This window comes from Dryobates pubescens, chromosome 14 (assembly GCF_014839835.1).
Source record: "Dryobates pubescens isolate bDryPub1 chromosome 14, bDryPub1.pri, whole genome shotgun sequence".
NCBI lineage: Eukaryota > Metazoa > Chordata > Aves > Piciformes > Picidae > Dryobates > Dryobates pubescens.
In genome coordinates, this window is record NC_071625.1 from 23,464,230 (window position 1) to 23,484,705 (window position 20,476).

Consider the following 20,476-nt stretch of genomic DNA (forward strand, 5'->3'; position numbering starts at 1 on the left):
ACACTGCCAATTTACTGAAAAAAAAAGGTCCTTGTTCATTATGAGACTTCAGATTGCATGTTCTAAAAAATCATATCCTGGGTTTATGGGTTATGTGCCATGCTAAGCAGCAAAGTCTCAAATCCCAAGTTCATTTGTATCTGTGCCTTGGGAAGTATGTTTTTAAAACACAGCCTAGTCAGCTTACAGGATTGCAAAAAGAGGTGGGACACACAATGAACACATGTGAACAGACAATGCATTTTTTTGGTCATAAATACTGAAGAGTTGGTTCTTTCTCCTTATTTATAATCACATAGTTAGTTTGCATAGGGGAGGAGCAGGAATCTGGGGAAATGGTGTTGCAAGGACTGGTATTACCACTGCTGTGCTACTGATCATTTATTTTGCTCATAGCAACACCAAGAGCAAAACTTCTGCTCATGATTCCACTTGTATTTCTAAGTAGCATTGCAATCTTCAGTTTGGAAGCTGCTTCTCTGGGGAAAACTATAACCCTAATAGGCCTACAGATGAACATTTGCCTTGAGTCCTTAACATCGTGTCTGCATCACCACCTATTTTTGTCAAGGACAATGTGCTTTCAAACACTCCACTGGAATAATTTTGTAAACCACTTAAAAATCACATTTGTTAGTGGCAATACATCAGAAAATAACAATAGCTGCTATGGTGCATCATGACTACTAGCACCTCCCAGAAAAACAGATATTTCTTTCTCAGATGCATTTTATGTACAAAGGCCTATTAGTAATTTTTGGGGCTTGTGGCCAAAAATACATAGGTTTGGAAAAAAAACAGTTGTTCTTCAGGTAATAATTTGTACTGACAAGTCAAGTTTATATTCTGCATTATTTTGAGGATGAAGAGTGCAAAAGAATGGGATAAATATGGGTGAAGTTAGTATGGGTTGTGGGATTTACCTTCTGCCATGTGCTCAGTACAAGATGCAGGATCCCTTGTTCTGCACAAATGGGTAGACCATCTGGTATCCCATACACTGACATCCTGTTGTCTTATGGGTTTATTTCCTGCTGGAGAGCAAGGACTCTGCTGACCAGGTTTTAAATCCTACCCAGGGACTGAAGTAGAAAAAGCAGAGTATATAAAATAAGCATCTGAGGACAGGTAGTGTATTTGTGTGTTAAGTGTGGGTTTAAGACTCATCTGCTAAAGCTTATGCATCTGGAAGTTAAGCACTGAAGTCACAGTCACTCCCCATTCCTTTAACAGCCTGTGATGACAACCAGGAATAAGGAGAGGGTGGTTGAGCACTTCATCAGGCACTTTTAAAACAAGTCAAGTAAGCTGCCCTCTGGAGGTGTCTCCATCTCTTCCTGTTTATATTGGGAGCCCAGACACTTACGCACAGACACCTACACTGTAGATGCCACCATAAAGATCTAAGAAGTTAGACATCTGAATCTGAACTAGTTGCTCTAATCTCTCCCATAGAAATCTGAAATTCAGGCAGAAGAGCCCAGTAGAGAAACTACAGATCAGCCAGACTAAGGAGACTGATACAAAAACATACAAGGGTAAGAGAGTCAAAACTGTAAGTTTATGTTGCTGATCCAGATCACATTGGCTTCAGGGATTAAGAGGCAAACTTCCAAGGGACAGCACAAAGCTGATATGCAAGAAACAGATGACCTAGCATGCCTGGCAGAGATCACTGAGGCCTGGGCAACACTGAAGCACAGTAATAAAATCGATAGCTTCTTGGATTACACAGTAAAGAAATCTGTAAAGAAATCTTGCAGGACAGACTCTGACTGACCCTGCTATGGGCAAGCAGTCTTAAATGAGGCACATCACTGGTGAAAGTGCTCAAAAAGCAGCTGTAGGCCCATCTAAAGTAATAGCTGGGAATAGCCAGGCAGAGTATATTAATGGTATGCCATGGGTAGAGGACTCAGCCTAAAGTGAGAAAATAAGAGAAAGAAAGCAGCTGATGAACAGGAAAACCATGGAAGACAGAGAAATAGGTGATGTAAAACTGCCTGAAAACTCCTGGTGAGAGGTAATAAAGCTCTTGCTCCTCATGTCTTTCACTGAATGTAATCAAACTGACCAATTGTTTGGGCTGCCCTTTTGGTGGCATTTAACTCTTATCTTCTGTCACCTTTGTTCAACAGAGGTAAACAGGATCAAGGGGCAGCACGGTTAATGCTGATGTTTTATACAACTTAAGGGACTGGCTGCTTCAGTTACAGTACAAAATTATCAAGATGGGGTCACTATAGGTCATTTTATCCATTTTTACATCACCAAGTGGTGAATATCACCAAGGTCCTAATCCAGTTGCTATGTAATGCTTTGAGCGCTTTTTCCTTTCCCCATGCTTCAAAGGAATGCTAATGGTACAGTATCTTTTGCATGAGATGTGTCTCCACCTCTCAGCGGCCAGATGAAGGTGCGGGGCAAAGGTGCTTTACAGCATCTGTGTTCACCTCTCTTCAGAGCTGTGCAGAAGCTGCTCAGTCTTCATAGCAGGTCTGCCACCTCTAGCTCATACTGAACATTTTTATTTACCCAAAAATAATGTTGCAAACCTGGAAGTAAGTTCAGTTGCCCCATGATGACAGTCTCAGCTTTACAGTGCTGTGGAAGAGGCTCTGTACAGTGGAAATTCCCAAAGACACTTTCAGACCACCTAGTCCTTTTCCTGAGAAACAGACAACGTGCAATGGTCCTGCAATACAACCTGATCAGATCTTTTTATTAAAAGAAAAAAAAAAAGCACCAAGGAAAAAAGTTTAGGTGTGAAAAACAGACTGCCTTATTTTCACACATCAGAGCCAAAACCAAGCCAAAAATCTAATGGATGTGTTTAGATTCAGTAGAAACTAGAGACTGAATAACAGCAGTCAAGTGAATGGGTGTGAAACCTTCCTTGCTCTGTAGTCTGGTGCAATCAAGCAGTGTGAACATACAATAAAATAGGCAACACAGACAATCAGAACTGTGTCAAATTGAAGGCTTGGCACAGAGAAAGCTTTTTATTTACCTTTTTTTCCCCGCACCTCTCTGGGCAACCTGGGCCAGTGTTTCAACATTCTCACTGTAAAAAATGTCTTCCTTATATCTAGTCTAAATCTACCCTCTTTTAGTTTAAAACATTTACCTCTTGTCTTACTGCAATAGGCCTTGCTAAAAACGTGTCTCCATCCCTCCTGTAAGCTTCTTTAAGTACTGAAAGGTCTTCCAGGAGCCTTCTATTCTCTAGGCTGAAGAGTAACAACTCTCTCATCAGCCTTTCCTCATAGGCGAGGCATTCCATCCCTCTGAAGTTCAATTTTTTTGCAGCGCTCCTCTGGACCCGCACCAAGAAGTCCAAGTTTTTCTTGTGCTAAGGACTCCGGAGCTGAGCACGGTACTCGCGGTGCGGTCTCACCAAACCGGAGAATCACCTCCCTCAGGTCGTCCGCGCCCCAGCTCTTTCCCTCGTAGCCAGGCGAGTTCCCCCTCGGGACACGGGTCGTTTGCCCCAGCTCTAAGGCGATGGCGGGCACCAGTACGGCTTTCGTCTCCCCCTCGAGGAAACCGGGCGCCCTGAAGGGGTGACGGCAACTGTGACGGAAGCCGCGCCGCCACTCTCCTGTGCTGCGCCTGCGCGGGGCCACCCTCCGCTCCGCCCTGCCGCCGGCGCGGGGCCATGGGCGGCAGCGGCTGAGCCGGCCGGGAGCGGAGTGCGGGGCGGGGCGCGGCGCTGCCGCCGCTGGCGGGAGCGGCCGCGGGGCGGTGACTGGGTGCGGTATTGCCCGGCCCGGTGAACGAACCGCGGGAGCGCGGCCCGGGGACTCGACGGTGGGCGTTTTTGGCGGCCGGCATTTTTGGCGGCCCGAGCGCCGCGCCCTTCCCCTGCCCCATGTCGGCGTGGCTTGGGCGAGCGGTGCTGCTGCTGGGGCGGCCGGGGGGCCCCGCCGTTGCCGTCGCTGGCCCCTCTTCCTGCCTGTGTTTGCTGCGTGGCCCGCCGCGCTGCTGCTGCCACCGCCGCCTGGGCAGCCTGCGAGGCGGCGCTGAGGGGCTACTCCTCCCGCGGGAGTCGTCGCCGCCCGGGCGGGCGCTGGGCACCCACCCTAAGGAGCCGATGGAGGCGCTGAACACAGCGCAGGGCGCCCGCGACTTCATCTATAGCCTGCACTCCACCGAGCGGAGCTGCCTGCTGCGGGAGCTGCACCGCTTCGAGTCCATCGCCATCGCCCAAGGTGAGCGGCGTCTCCCTTAGACCCTGGCCCAGCGACCTGAGGGCCGGCACCTGCCGCCTTCTCTCCGCGCCTGGCACTGCGCTGAGGGCGAGCAGGCGGGGGACGGCCCCTCAGCGGCAGGTGGGGGTGGGTCGGGCCGGTGGAGAGGGCTGAGCCCCTGAAGTTCGGCGTTGCTTGTGGCGGAGTCCTGACTCCTTCGCCCAAGCAACTCATTCGGGTGGCCAAGCGAGTAGCAAACTCCATCAGGACGAGGCAAGGAGCGGCGTAAGCCAGTGTGTTTTAGGGTAATTGGATATAAATGAGGCACACAAACTGAAGTTTACTTTCCAGAAGCATCCGCAGCACTTTCAGAACTTAAAACTTGCCAGCGTGCCAATTCCACTGTGTATCATCTCAGGAGGAGTTTCGGAGAGGCGTGGGTGGCGGGTTTTCGGAATGGGAGTAGAAAAGCGTGTCTCTCCTAAAATCCTCTTGACACTAGTGCAGCAGGAAATTGATTTCAGACCTCTTAAAGAGACGCTGGGCTGCTGCTGCTCTGGGGGCTCATTCATGAATTACACCTCCCAGCAGAGAGCTGCCTGCTTGCCGGCTTTGCTTCTTGCAAGCACTGGCTCTTAAGAGGGGAGTTGTGTGCTGGGGAGAGTTATCGATTTATCTCTGAATATAGTGCTATGCAACACCAGTTAAAATAATTCACGATTTATTTTTTTTTTTACCTAATCCAACTGTTCTTGCCAACTCGACGCTTTTCCTTAAATCAAAGCCCGACAAAATCAAATCCTCGTAATTGCAGCCTTGATGTTTCTGATTCTGATGCTTAGCTGTGTTTTGTGGTCTCTATTGCAATGAAGTTGGTAGCAGGTACTGGAGAGATGAGCGTGTGTTTGATCTAGGCCTCTTCGTGACTTTGGTAGTGGCTTGCCCTTGGAAAGGGCATTTCTGTGCCTTGTGGCTCTTCTCTATGTGTCTGGAAGAAAGCTTGTAGGCAGAGAACAGGTCCGGGGATCAGGCATAGGAATGCTGTTTTGTGAAGAAACGGAACTTCTTCAGGTACTTCTTCAATTTTTATAATACACTTACATATAAACATCAGTGTTTCTAGTCAAAGCCAGAACAGTTCCCTGGAAAGGCACATTTTAGGAGCAGCACCGCTGCTTTGCAGGGCATGAATCAGTTATGTTTGTCTTCTGGCATAGTGTGTAGTATGTTTAAAGCTGTAAGTTGACACTAACTTTTGAATACTAATAACTAATACTCTTTGTAAGTAAATCCTCCTCAGCTTCTGACGGCTTCTTGCCATGAGGTTTTTGTGTGTTTATCTTGGTAGTTACTGCTCAGGTGACGCTAGGCTGCTCTCTTCATACCCAGAGGATCGTGTGGTGGATGTTGAAATGAGACTTAAAAATGCATTTCAGTATAATATCTCAGGGGTTTTCCAGAGATGATTCAACAGATGGTCCTATTTGGTATCTTGTTGCTCAGTTGCTGTTAGCTATAAAATGAAAACTTGTTTCTATAAAATACTGTGAATTTCTGATGATTCAAGATTTATGAGACAGCGTAACCAAAAGCATTAGTTTGAGTTAGAGACTTTCCTTCATTAGACCTTATTAATGAGCTGCAGATTTATAATCATAGTGGAAATGGCAAGACACTTGTTCCTGAATCTGCGAGCATTAATCTCACTGGAGAAATTGTTTCAACAAAACCTCAGTTGTGCACTTTGTAGTCTCACAGATAAGGGCTGCACGAGGTATTTTACTGTGATCAGACCTTGGTTCTTGGAGTCAGATTCCTGATCTGACCAACTAGTAGCTTGATAAGACTACCAGATAAAACCTTTTCCTTTAGATGCCTCATTTCACGTTTGGTTTTGTTTTGTTTTTTAATGAGACTGCAGCATGATAGCAGCTCTCAGCTCTTATCTCTGAGAAATTACATTTTTGTGTGTTGTAGAAAAAGAAAAATCATAACCAAGAAGGCCTTTTAATAAGTCTTTTTAATTAAACCTTAGAGGGAAAAAATCTTAAAATGATAGTGCGTGCCCTGTGTACTTCCCCTGATATTCTAGAGAACTAAAATCACGTGCACAAGAGGAAACTTGGCACAGAAGTTATCCAATGCTAGTGAAATAGCTGCACCCATCGTAGCGCTTTGGTGTGCTTGTGTGTGAGCTGCTCTTGGCTGAGGAAGGCAATGCCAGGAGTCCCTGGGTGGGAGAGATTGCCCATTGCTACGCTCTGTAGAGGGTTGGTATTGACATAATTCAGATTTTACATGAAGAAAGGCACTGAATGTAGAGCTAGCCTCTTGAGGAGTGTTGGATGTGTATCATTACTCTCAACACCAAGAAGTGCCAGAAGAATACAATTTGGACAGAAGGGTTGCACTGGAAAGAATATCTGATTTCTGGGCTAGATGTTGATATTCTGTGCTTCACATGCTTTTTGTGATTGGCAAATATTTTGTATGTTTGCGCTTCCCTGTGTGGAAGTGCTGACTGTAAGAACCTAGCTGGGTTCACCAGTTCTAAGTGTGAGCAGCAGCAGATGGGGAGTGAGAGGTATTTGCACCCTGCTTTCCAAGTGCTTTCTCCAATATAATAGTATCCCTTTTAATTTTTCCAACCAATGAGTTTAACCAAGATAAAGTGGTTTTGGAGGTCTTGAGTTTCTTCTCAATCTTCTCATTCCATGGCAGCATGCTGTAGCTTCCAGTAGCTGGCTCTTTAGATGAGGTTGCTAACTTTACTCTTGCCTTATTTCCCAATGAAAATGATCCAAGTGCAGCTTTCTCATTTACTTGTCTACCTGCTGAGTGAATTCTTGTGTCTTGTTTCAATCCAGAAAATCAACCTCTCCTCAATCATGAAACGCCTATGCAGTTTTGCCACCATGCTCAAGCTTGTTTTGTGTCTGTGATCTTTTCATACTTCTATATAGAGAGGGAGGTTTTGGTCAGTACCCTTCTTAACACACTCCTTATTAAGTTAACTTTTGACCTTCTTCCTTCACTACCTCTTCTGTGCCCTAACAGACCCCATATCAGCTAGGGGAAGCTGTCAGCAATATGGGGAGACCTGGGCACATCAAGAACCAAATGGGGCCTGTACCTCAGCCCATTCCCAGACCTACCACCAGAAGGATGCAGTTCCATCAACTAATTGCCCTAGCGAGAAATATGACAGGACACACTATCTGTGGCCTCCGCTAATGGCAGAGGCTTCAGGGAAACCCATCCTTTGCTGCTGCTGCTACGCTCAAGGAAGGTTCTCAGGTAGGTGAGTTGTAGCTGTTGACCTGTAAGTTAGGTGAGTCTCTGAAGCATTTGTGAATCTTAACACATCTTTCTCTCGCCTGTTTATGTCTGGACTTCGAGCTTCCAGATGCCAAGCACTAGCAGTCGGGTTAAATGTTTTAGTTTGTTAAGAAACACAGAGATTCTTCTGTTTGTTTTAGTGCACCAGTCAGAAGGCAGAGCTCTATCTGTGAGCTTGTGATAAGGGCTGGCTGCAAAGCTGGGAGCTTAACTTCAGATTAATAGGTGGGTTTTGTCTAGGAGATGCTGGGGGAAGGAAGTGAAACAGTCTTGATGGAGTTATTCTTAGAAATTATTTTGAGAATTATCCTATTTTAGACTATTATTAGTATCTTACTACTTTAAAATTCAGTCAAAACATCACTAAGTTGCTCATTTTGAAGACCTCTACAAAGCTACCTCAGCTGGATTTAGTTTTCCTTCATTAAAGTATTTTTTTCTTTTTTTTTTTAAAATTTATTTTCTCTTTTTTAAAAAATCTTTTTTCTTCTTCTCTCTCCAGTCTAGTACAGGTGAATAAAGTCTCAAACTTTCCCAGTGAGAGGTTTGAAACAGTTTTTTAAACTTGTTTCTTGGAAGCCTGTCAGCCACACCAGATTAGAGATGATGCATGTGATCCTGAATACAATTAACTTCATATTTTTGTTTCTTATAGTTACAGGATCACTTGAGGTAGCAAATAGACCAGTTCATTTTAAATGTCATAGTTCTGCCTCCCTGTGTCTTGAAGTGGTGCCCCGTACCAAGGCTTGGTTTTCTGGGCAACAGATTCTCCTCCTTCTGTTTCTTTCTTGCATGGGGGAGATGAAAGTAAAAAAGTAAAAATCAATGTGGACAGTTACTTAATGCTCCTGACCTTCTATAGGAATTCTCCATTATAAAAGAGTGGTATTAGAAAGATGATATCGCTTCTTTGAGGGGATTATATTCAGGTTTTCTCCTGTGTGTTTCCAGTGTATGATACGAAATGATTAATGACAGCACTTCTAAGCAGTGCAGCAAGCCCGGTGGCAAGGAGGAAAAGTAGTAAAGGTTTTGACTTGCTTAGATAAGAAATACTAAACTTAGTATGTGTGCTGCATTGTTATTTCTAAGAGTACAGTTCTTATCTGTGATGGGTTAAAAGATCTTGAGCCCAAATATAACCATTTTCCATTAATAATACTAACACCATGACTGTGTAGGGCCACTTAAGAAATCTCAGTTCTTCATGGTAAAAGAATTCATTATTGTCCTATTTTTTTTTTTGCAGAGATGGGAGGGGGGAGAATGTTTTCCTATCTTTGTTTATACATACATAAAATACCATATATTTGTTTACTGTAGTACGTAATATACGTCTATTATAGAATATCATGTGTGTTCATTGAATACAATTCCTTGAAAGTGCCAAGTTGCAATTTATATTTTAAATTGAAATCTTTTGTGATGTGGTCACTAAATAAAATGCCTTCTGAAGTGTAATTGCTTGGTTTTGTGCCTGTTGAGGTTGTGTATTCACTGGAAAAAATGCAGTAGCAATGCAATTTTGACTGCTGGCTTTGTTGAGCTGATTTTCAGCCCTTGGAGAATGCAGTCTCTAGTTAGATTCTCTTTGAAGGCACTGTATGTCATATCATACATAGTTTAATAAATAACCTGACAAAACTGGTGCATTCTGATAGAAGAGTGTTCATAATTTCAAGTTACTGCATCTTGTCTTTGTTTATGAATAAATCAGTGTGTGGGTAAAGGGGACCATCTCCATTCAGCAGGGCTGACAGCTGGGGCAGGATCTCTTTGCAGGAATTTGTAAGCTTTTATCCGTGGTTCAGTATAATCGTTGGTGTTCGTGACCTGGTGTTAAATTTATTAACTCTCCAGTTTAGTGGAATAGTTTAGGGAGTGTTTGAGACTAGGTGCCTCTGCTTTCACAGTTTTAAAAAGAGAAGTTAATTCAGAAGATTGCAAATGTCATCAAAGACAAATTTCACTGAGGCTTTACACACTCCTGTGGAAAAGATTCCCTTTGTTGCATGAGTCAGATGCTTCTTAAAAAGAACCAACCAGCTCTCCTGTCATAGTGGTTTGGAATCAGATTTTACTACCTCTTTTTTTTAGAACTTAACGTGTTAATGCAGCAAAGCATAATTCAGTCCTTCAGGAAGTGCTTGTCTGATGTGAAGAGTGATTTCACAGTGCAAGTGTGAGGTTGGTTGTAAAGACCACCCAGCCTGCTGAGCTGGGAGAAGAGTGAATGGTCCAGTGTGCTTTAGGAGGTACAATGGGAACAGTTTTTTCTCTCCTCTGCAGGCCCAATGTATGCAGGTGAAATCTGAACTGTATGTGGAGAACAATCACCTACCTGTTCCATGCTGTGACCTAGGTCAAGAAGTTGTATTTCAACACTAATGTTTGATTGCTATTCTAGGAAAAGGCCTTCTGGCAAACTGCTGGCAAGCATCTGATTCACAATTTTTAAGTGCCTGTGAAGCTGGTAAACTAGCAAACCCTTTCCAGCCTGCCTGCTTGCAGGTCCTCTGTGTTCTTAGACCATGGCAGCATATACCAGGACCACTGGCAATCTCACTGAATCAGAAGTACTCAGTGGTGAAAGGAATATTGTGTATCACATGGAATAATGCTACTTCTGGTTTTGCTTCTGGAAACTATAAAATTTGCACCCTATTCCAAAAATCATGATGTCCTCTGACGAAAGAAGAGTGCTACATAGAATCTACTGATGATTTTCTTTAACCTCTATGGATGGAACTGTTCTGATTGCAAATGGTAGTCATCTGTGTAGTACTGGATGCCCATTATCAGAGAAGACAATGTGCATGGGAAGATCTAGATATGGAACAGGAATGCCTTAGTTAAGAGATTTAATGCTTCTGAAGCTCTGTTGAAAGGTGTGCCCATTCCTCAAGAAACCTTTCAAAACCCGAAGTGAAGTTAAAAAAGCCAAAGCAAAACAAAAGACCAGCCAAATCCCAAAACTCCAAAGCAAAAAATGCACACACAAAACCTCACTTCCAAAATGTACTCTTGGGCAGTAGAAAAATCTCAATTTCCATTATCCATTCTAGCCCTGACTGTAGTATTGGCCAGTCATACATTGCATGTCTTTATTGCAATGCACCTTTGTGTTTAACCTTTATTTCAACTGGATGTGTGTGTTTCATTTGGGCTTCCTTTTTAAAGCAACAACAAACCTGCGAATTTAGGTGGCTCAGAGAAATTTAGATTTAATTTTTCATTATGCTGTCATCTCAGTGCACAAATTGCTAACATGTGCAGAAGATGCTATACAGAAAAAAATGTAATAACATTTTAACTTTGAATAAAGTTTAAAGTTTGGCAATTCTGTTTCTCTGCCTTAAACTCTGTTTATTTTACTCATCCTGATACAAATAATACTTGGAGATAGGGCTCTCTGTCTATTACTTAAGTATTAGAAGGGTCTGAGTTTTAATGTCATGAACAAGAAAATTGGTTCTTGGTCACTGGTAGCAAAGCTATCTTGCAACTGTTCTCTGAAAACATCAGAAGTAATTAACTGCATTCCTTTGAACCACATTCAGCAAAGTAGTGTTGTCTTAAATTCATGTTGGTTTTACTATTATGGTTTGGTTTTCTTCCATGTTCTGAAATTTGGCTTGCCCGTGTAACTTAAAGCAGTTCCTGGTTTTAGTTCTCTGCTTCAATGCGGAACCTTTGCCTTATGTTTTTGCAGAGGAGAGCCTGCAAACGTTCAAGTGAAATTGATGCAAGACCCAGAGAAATCCAGCTGTCTTAGCATCTATAGAGGCTCTTTCCTTGCTGGCAGGTAGTCCAGTATTGATCAGAAGAGTATAAATGACTTATTGCTGTCTTGCTTTTGACAACTTGTTGTAGCGTCTAAATATCCTAAACCACTGGTACCGCTTGAGAGCCCAGCGAAGGAGGTAGTGTCGCCAGAGATGGACAGTGCTTTTGGTACAGTAAACAAACAAGTGTGTTTGCTATGAGTGAGCAGGCTGCTGGTTTGACAGACTTCCCGCTTGCTTGTTTGGATGCAATTGGCATGTATGGCTACAAGAAACAAAAGTATGTGGGTTTTGTTTACTTACATTCGTATAAAGCCTTTGGTCTCAAGCATTTCAGTGATCCTGCAGAACTTTGGGGACCTACTCTTAATGCAATGCAAAAAAAATGTTTCAAGTGGGGGGGCTTGTGGAAGCTCCTGACCTATCCCATAGTTCCTAGATTATACCTGACTCAGAGGTCTCAGGCTGTGGAATAGCTTCACTTACTTGAGGAAGTGCAGTGTCATCTGCCTTACGCCTTTTCCTGGGAAAGTGCTGTGCATTCGATTACATGATCCAAACATAATCCAGAAATAGTACTACTGTTAAAAAATGTCATTATTTAGTCAGCTACCTTTGTCCATCCCTGTAGTTAATGTTTTAGAAGAGATTGCTTCAGTTGAAATTTGCTTTCCATTTTTTGGCATGTTTTAAGCATGTGGTGTGCACAGAATAGTTGTCATGCATGAACATCTATTAAATCAGAAACTAAAACAATAAACACCAAGTCATCATTCTTCAGCTCTGTGTCTTGTGTTAATAACTAAAATGCATTTTTATAGCTATTTTTTTTAGCAGGAGAGAGATCTTAGCTCTTTTGTCTGGTATAAAGATTGAGGTCTTTTTAGCTGTTGGTTATAAAGCAATTTAAACCTTTCAGAGTGGTAAGAAACACTTGCATCTCCCTCTAATAGGCATGAATGAAATGGATGATGGTTATTCTGAACACAGGTACTGTTTGTGTAATCAAAATTAAAAGCAAATGAAGTCTACCAGTTTCTGTAAAATTATTTAATGCTTACTCATTCAACTGAAAAGTCTTAGCTATAGTCATACTTATTATTTAATCAATCCAAATATGGAACTAAAGAAGCATCTGGTGTCTCTAGGAGAAAACCTTCTCTAAAAAGGAAAAATGGAAGTCTATATCATGTAAACAGACTACTTACAGAAGCTGTCTTGGATCTCTCTAGTGTGTGTTTGTTTTGTTTGGGTGTGTTTTTTTGTTGGGTGGTTTTGTGTTATTGTTAAGGGTTTTGTTTGTTAGTTTTGGGGTTTATGTTTGTTTGTTTCTCACAAGAAGTGGCCCATGCTGAAGAAAGCTGGATTTGTGTGCAAGCTGTCTCATGCCCCCACCTCATTCTCTCATTCTTCTTCTTTCTTTCATTCATTTTAGCACAGTGTTATTTGAAAAACATGAAGGCACACAGTTTTGTTTCTATTTTGTTGCTGAGCATGAGAACTTCCTCTAACACTGCAAGCCCCATGGAATTTTTGGGATGTGACTAACCCATGCCCAAAACAAACCCCTTGCTTCCTCTGAAATGTGGGAAGCACTTTAAGGCAAAGCCCACAAAATATCATTTTAACTCAGTGCATATTTAATTCAAAACTGTGGGATATAAATCATAGCTTGTTTTCACAGTGTTCATTTACTTAGAATGCTTAGATATTTGTATGTTATTAATAGCCACCCTAGCAGCCATAATATGTACCTGTTTGTGCTACTTGCTATACATTTTGCTGCATCATTTGCCAGTTTCCATTTGGATGTGATAGAGTTAGGATGTTTTTATGTTGTTTTGGAATATGCTTTGAGGAGGGTGTTTTAATTTAATTTGGGCAGGTTCCAGGAGGTCAGGGTTTTTTACCTTGAACATTTCTCTCTGGGTAATAAAAAGAGCAAATAAGAACATATTTAAGACTGAAATATGTGTTTGAGATGGGACATATTCTGTATCAGCTCTCCTCTCACCTCAAAGCAGACATAAGGAGCAGGTAGCTAGTTTTATTCTCTCTACTGTGTGCCCAGGGATAAAACTGTTCCTCAACACACTTGCTAAATTGTAGTCAGATAGGAGCACAGGCATTTCCACAATTAACACTTGCCCTGCTATTTGGCAGTGACCCTGAGGAAAGGCTCTTGCATGACCTCATGGAAGGATAAAGCCTTAAAAATTCATTTTGAAAAAAATGGAGAATTTTGAGAGAGAAAAAAAGCTGCTATAGTGAGACCAACTTGAACTGAGAAGAGACAGAGACATGGGTTTCCCACTCACATAGTGGACATAGTCTGGGATCTCTCAGCTGGATTCTGTCAGTTCTTTCAGAACTTTCTGGGAATCCTCAGGCAGGGTTAAGAGGAGTCACAGGACACAGTATGTGGTTGTTGTCTGTGCCATGGACAGAGGTCTGCTTTGGAGAGTGTCGATGTATGTAAAGTATTGATGCAAAGTTCTGGTATTTTCTTTGGGTCCAAATGTTTACTGTGAGCCAACAGGTAGTTGTTGCATTTTGCCCTGCTGCTTTCTTCTCTTAGACATCATTAGTTTCTGGTTATTGTACTGTTAAAGTAACTTTTTGATCATGGCTTTCAATTATTTGCTCTTGATAGCTTCTGACTCTATGCAGTGATCCATCCCTTACTGCTGGCCAGTTTGCTATAACTCATCCTACACCAAGAGTGTGAATCATCAATATTCATTGGGCTATTATTCCATCTTTCATATTACTCTTGAATAGATAGAAATGGTGGGGGTTTTGCTTTGTTGGTTTTCATGGAAGGCTGGAGATAAATGTGCATCGAACAAACAGATTTCTTTAGCCAGCTGCTCTTTTAAGTACTATCTGCTTGTAGTTTCAGGTTACAAATAGTCTTTCAATCCAGCTGTTTATTTTTTTTTATTAGGTATTCACAACCTGATGTTTACAAAACATAAGTAAGATGTGATTTCAGAAATGGAAAATTAATAGTTTTGTTCAAGATAAAGAAATGCAAGAATTGGCAGGTGAATTTGTCAGATGAGAGAGAAGACTGAAATCCTCTCCTCCTTCCTCCCAACATCAGTTTTCCTATTACCTGTTTATAGTCTTTCATGGAGTAAAGTAAGTGCAGCAAAGTAAATAGGTAGCTGCAGTGACAGTGGTGGTATAATGAACCTTGTGACCTTTTACTCTTGAAAATGTCAGACTTCTTCTGTTTCTGTGTTCCCCTCCTGGAACAGGAAGGCTGTAACAAAGGTGTGTTTGTGGTTCTGATGCAGCAGTCAAAGATATCTGGTTCCAGTGGGAAATGTGGGTTGTTACTTACTTGTTGGATCTGGTTTATCAGAAAGAAAGAAAAAAAATCTGTTTTTGTAGTGTTTTCACAGATGGTTTATTTCTCTTGATTGAATGTTAGGAGCCTATCATATCAGCTTTTTTTTTCTGTGCTTACTGCATTTTTTTTGCAGTTGGACACTAACGTGGCCAAGCTTTACTGTGATTGATGTCTGACCTTGTGTTAAAACCTCAGCAGAAAAAAACCAAACCAAACCACACAATCTCTTCCCCAAACCACCTGCCTCCTCTCAGTTTTTCTTTTCGTGCCATGTAGGAAAAGCATTCAGATGGGATGAGAGCATGCACGGCTGAGCTGTGGATGTGCAGCTGTGACTTGTCTGTATGGGCGTGCGTTTACTGCTGGCTTCACCCGTGCCGTTGCAGAGCAATTGTCCTCTTCTTTCTTCCTGCCCTGAAAACCTCTGGGTGGGAGTGTCTTAGTCTTGTTCCTGTACTAGCACTGTTGCTCTTCTCTGGGCCTGACTGTGCACACGTGGCAAAAGGTCCCAAATGCATGATCTGGAGGGAATTTAGATCAGGAGGAAAAGTATCAAATCACCCTTGCCAGCATGTTGCAGCTGCAACATGACTAAATCACTTCAGGGTGCAGTTTCGGTTTTGGTCTAAGGTTTTGCCTTCCCTGTTTTCTCATGAAGTGTTGTGAGGGTTTTTGTGCCTCAGGAGAGTTTGTTGTGGGATGTGTCTGTCACTAGCAGCACACGCAGCGTCTTGCCCAGTGAGCAGAACTGTTTCGGTCTCACAGGTTATTTTTGTTGCATTGTCAAGTACTTGCAGTTATATTTGGGAGCATTTTTTGCCTCAGAATTCATCTAATAGCTTGGGAGCTGTCTCTCTTCCTCTGGCTCTCTATCTAGTATATTTCCTCTGAGGATCAGTGTCTGCCCCCTTATATTGCGCAGCACTTTGCTTCAGCAGTGTGAAAGGCATCCTCAGTCTGCATCTACCCCCTTCCTTGCTATTGGAGAAGTTGCTGTATAAACATTGCCCAAATTTTGGAGATGCAGATGAAGATGAGGGAGGGAAGGATGCTGGAGGCACACTGAAATCAGCCTTCATTTCACAGCGTGGAAAAAATGGCAGGAGTGCAAATTCCATTAAGGTCTCCTGTAAATAATGGCATTACAGGTATGTCACTGATGCAAACAGTACAGTAGTGCCACAGCATACTTGCTACTACCAAGGGGAAAAGTGTTAAATAGATTATATTCTGTATTTCCTCCCATGTAGAAAACAAAAGAGGCTTGTGTGCAGACCTTGGATTTGGCTGTGGCTTTGTGTTTATAAATTGCTAATTCTCAAGCTGATTAGCAGAACTTGAGGTGGAGGGTGGAATTTCACAGGAGTCTTCTGAAATTGTGACAACAAGCAACTAAAAACTAGCAGTGGAGAAGGGAAAATATGCAAAGTTGAAAAACAGACTTTGAAGAGGAACGTCATCTTTAATAAACTGGTGTTGGGTAGTTTCCCAGTGAAATTGGGATTAAATAAACGGACCAGATGTGCGGTACTTCATAGATAGAGGTCCCAAAGCAGCTTTAGGGGGAACGTATGCGTGGCGGGGACTTGCAGTGGTGTAACATGAGCTGGAGCTTTTAGCTCGGCAGCTGAAAGCAGCAGAGATGCACTTGCAACTGAGCTAGTTAATCCTCCTCAAAGAGGGCTCATGGCAGCAGAAACACTGAACGGGAGTTTTAGTTTGTGTTTGTTTTGCATAATAAAGGCAACTGGTTGAGAGTTAAAAGTGAACTTAATACGGTTCACTTACAGGAAGAGTAGAGCACAGTAGTGTTTGTCCTCTTCTTATTTATATGACTAAGGTTGTTCATGGAAGTGACCTGAAATTATTTACAAAAATCAACAAAGTGATTTGTTTCAGTATAACTTATTGTGCAGAAAAAATTAATAGTGCAGCTGCATTACAAGAGAACTCTTCATATTATTTTAATGTAAGAGCCAAAAGAAAACATTTTGAGGTAAAGTTCCCCATAAAGTGCAGTTTACCTGGTTTTACATTTTATGTGTAGCAATCATTCCTTCAGCCATTTGTCAAGGATTACTGACATTGCAGTTTGGCTTTGAGTGTGCAGAGTCAGATGCTGAAATTTGACTGGTTTCACAAATGCAGGTAGAGGCTTTCCTAAGTTACATTGGGAAGGTGCCCAAGAAGATGAAGGAAGAAAGGTGTCCGAGTGATGAACCTACTCCGATACCCCTAGCGATAGATTAAGAGTTAAGATGAAACTTCATTGCTGCTGCATTCTGTTTTCATTAGGCATTTATATAGAAAGGTACAAATTATCTGAGTAAAATTTAAGGCTGGCACTGAAAGTATTAGTGATTTCTTACAATACTCTTTTTTTTTTTGCTAACAGGTATGAATAGTTTTTTTTTTAAGGCCTTCAGGGGACCTTGTATTTTTGTCTCTGTTGCTCTAACACAGTGAAAAAAAATTAATGTGTTTGATTGCACTTACTGTGAGTCAGTAACAAAACAAAATAATTCAATTTATCTGTCCTGTCTACTTCTCATTTTGGGTAGCAATCTTAATTCTGGGACAGGTGAAAAGCCATAAACTCTACATACATTTAAAACTTCAGAGAGAAGCTTATTTCTGCAGTCTTACTTATAAGTCATGCTCAGGCAGGAAATTAAACTTTTGAGTTAAGGTTAATATTCTGATTTCATAGTGGCTCAATTTCAACTTTTTGTAAAGATCAGAGTAGAGTTTTCTTTAAAAATCATCCCACCAAACATCAAATTCACCAGTTACCCTTCTTGTGTTACTGCTCTACTGCAGCTGCCAGCCTGTGGTGTTGTCTGTTGGAAGTGTTGTGTATGACTGGAATGCAGCTGCTGCTCCTGGTATCAGGAGCTTTAGGAAGCACTGCCCTTGCCAGCCTTGGATTTGCTCTTACAGTAAGCATCTCTTGATATTAACCAAGTCACTTTTTCTCATTTCAAGAGTGTTGGCTGCTGCAAAAGGCAAAATCTCATATTTTGTGCCTGGGAATGATAGTATAAACATCAAGTGTGTTGAAAAAAGCCAGGAAGTTAAAGATGAACCAGGTCTGCTACATTTGCTATGAGACAGGACTAGAGGAAATGGTTTCAGGCTGTGCCAGGGAAGGTTTAGGCTTGATGTTAGGAAATATTTCTTCACTGAAAGGGTTATCAAACGTTGGAATTGTCTGCCCAGGGCAGTGGTGAAGTCACCGTTCCTGGAGGTGTTAAGCAGGGTGTGGACCTGGTGCTTGGGGACTTGGTTTAATGTTGACCCTTCAGTGGTGGGTCGAGGGTTGGACTGCGTGGTCCTTGTGGTCTCTTCCAACTGGATGTATTCTGTGGTACTGTGAGGTGTAAGCCTCCCATGTTAAGCCTCCCATGTGTTTGTGGTAGGGCAGTGGAGGAAGGAGCATCCCGGTACAGGCTGCAGTCAAGTCAGCTTCAGACTGCTGGCTGTGAGCACAGGATCATGTGCCTGGGCTTGAAAGCCAGCACTGCTCGCTGTGCTTTGTCAACTACCTTTTTTTTCTCCCTCCATTCTTTCCTGGGCAAATGAGTGTCGTTTTGGGCAGGTGGGGGAACGGCATAAGAGAGGGGAGGAGTGGGAATAAACAAACTCATCTCTCACTGCCTTCCTAGATTTCTGTTTGAGGAACAGGGCCTGGGGGGAACTTCATTAAATGAAGGATATTATAATTCTATATATACCTCCCTAGATATTTCATGAGCACTCATTTGTAGACATCAATGATGCCTAATACTGCTCTATTTAAAGGTGATGAAAGCCCTCCACTAAATCAGATCTCCTTGGTTGTTCAGAGGGCTCTGATAATTCTTGTTAACAAATCTCCTGTGGTGTCCCACAGAATTGCTTTGCTTATCCTGTTATGTGAACCTGCTATGGAGGACAGCCAAAAACCTACCCTCACACTCTGATAATACATAGATATTGTGGTCTTACTTGTTTCCAGTTCAGCACTGTTGCTGAGCTTCTGCAAACTGGTAAAACAATTGATAGACACTTCATTCAAACTAGAGAGGCCCAAGAGAAACAAACCTGTGTTGACAGAGAAGTGCTGACACCTCCTTTTACTGAAATTCAGTTAGATGAGTATGTTTGGATGAGATGAATTCCCCTCAAATGTTAGTCAGAAGTACTACTTCTGTTTTTCTCCATAGCTAGTGGAGAGAGTGTTAATAATCCTAAGGAAAGATTAATTCATTCAAAGATAGAAGAATTTGCTATGCCTTTGGGAAGTGTCTCTCCTCTAGCTCCCAGGAACTCACTGCAGTCCCTGAGCATTGGAATGGAGAAGATGAGGAAGGAAAGAAGGGCAAACCTCCATTTGGGATGATGGCTTTACTTAGGGTTTTTTTGAGGCAGAGAATTTTAACTCTTACTGGCTTTCTCCAGTCAGGTAATTGCTCCAGCCAGTTTCTTCCTTGCCAGCACTCAAGTATTGGTTTGGGTTTTTTTGTGAGTAATACATAACCATCCATTCTGGAATGCACGGATCAGGATGCCATGCTATTGTAATGGTTCACTCTCCTATCAGTAGTACTGTGTTTCTGGATGTTTTTACACAAACACTTCAGCTGTTTTTCTGACATTTTCCATCTCTCTCTGAAGGAGACAGCTCAAACTCTGTATTTCTATTCATACTCTGCATCTTTATTACAAACTGCAAATCATTTCTGCATAATTTTAGCTATTAACCCCTCTGAATCTCGAGGCAGGCATCTAATTTCTAATACTTCTTCATCTGCGGTTTCAGATCTTGTTAAGCAAGCTACTGCAAATCCCCTTTTGGTGAGAACCTGCTTGGGTGGAAATGAAGTCTGACCTCTTTAAGGGATTGATAGAGAATTGGATTAGATCAGGCAAATAGCTCTCTTAATGATGAAGACAGTGATTTGAGTCTCTGGATACCTGTTTGCATTTTATGCTTTTTCTTACATTCCCAGTCAAATTTCCACCTTAGGTCTCTCTTTTATTAAAAGAATATAAACTGTGTATCCCATTTTCAGAAGGGGTAATAAGTGCATTGTATACTCACAATGTTTGATGGTAAATATTCAGTAAGCAGCTAAATTTGAAATTAATTTTTAAACCTGGGCTGTCCTGCATCTGGTGAGAAATAATGTGCATTTGTGCTGCTAAATGCACCCATTCCAGAGAGTTCACTACTGACCACTAGATGAGGTGGTGCTGTGTAGTTGTATTCCCAGTTGCAGAGTTTTTCTTCCTTTGGAGCGGGCTTGCTGCTTCCAATTTGGGGCACATAACCCTAGATATGGCTTGGGACCCTTATGTCTGGGGCTGCCCACCTGCCAGGGTGGGATCTCAGGAATGAACTATACTAGAAATCATTCCCAGATTTTGTTCTGAAGGGGATTGCCTGGCTGATGCCAGGGAGCAAATTCAACTCTTAGAAAGCCTGTACAGCACTTGATATAACGATAGTTTCAAAAAGAGATGATGATCTTTGCTGCTGCTCAAAGGTTTTTTAGGGAGGGAGATGGAACATGGTCACTGGTGTAAATTTCTGGTGTTACAGAGAGTCTAATTTATGTAGATAGATATAGGTAGAGATAGATGCAGATGTAGATATAATATCCTATTTGTATTTATGCAGAATACTTGTTTGTTATCTTTCTGAGGGGTTGTTTACCTTTCTCAAGGGTTGTTGGAAAAAAGAATCATGTCCTCTGTCGATTCATCTGCTAGCAGTGCCTCACTCAGCTTTCTCCTCCCGTGTGCATGTGACTGAAGGG

At 42.2% G+C, this 20,476-nt stretch overlaps 1 protein-coding gene across 2 annotated transcripts in view; it reads left to right on the forward strand.

Annotated features, from left to right (window-relative positions):
* The first annotated feature begins 3,649 nt into the window (after window positions 1–3,649).
* TMEM65 (transmembrane protein 65) overlaps window positions 3,650–20,476 on the forward strand; it is a 28,353-nt gene continuing 11,526 nt past the window's right edge. Inside the window, exons 1-2 of one of the 2 annotated variants that reach the window (XM_054167253.1) lie at window positions 3,650–4,211; window positions 7,248–7,487. In XM_054167253.1, coding sequence (XP_054023228.1) covers window positions 3,872–4,211; window positions 7,248–7,487 — 580 coding nt within the window. In that variant the 5' untranslated portion in view covers window positions 3,650–3,871. The remainder of the gene's footprint in view (window positions 4,212–7,247; window positions 7,488–20,476) is intronic. The other variant, XM_054167251.1, reaches the window with a different exon arrangement.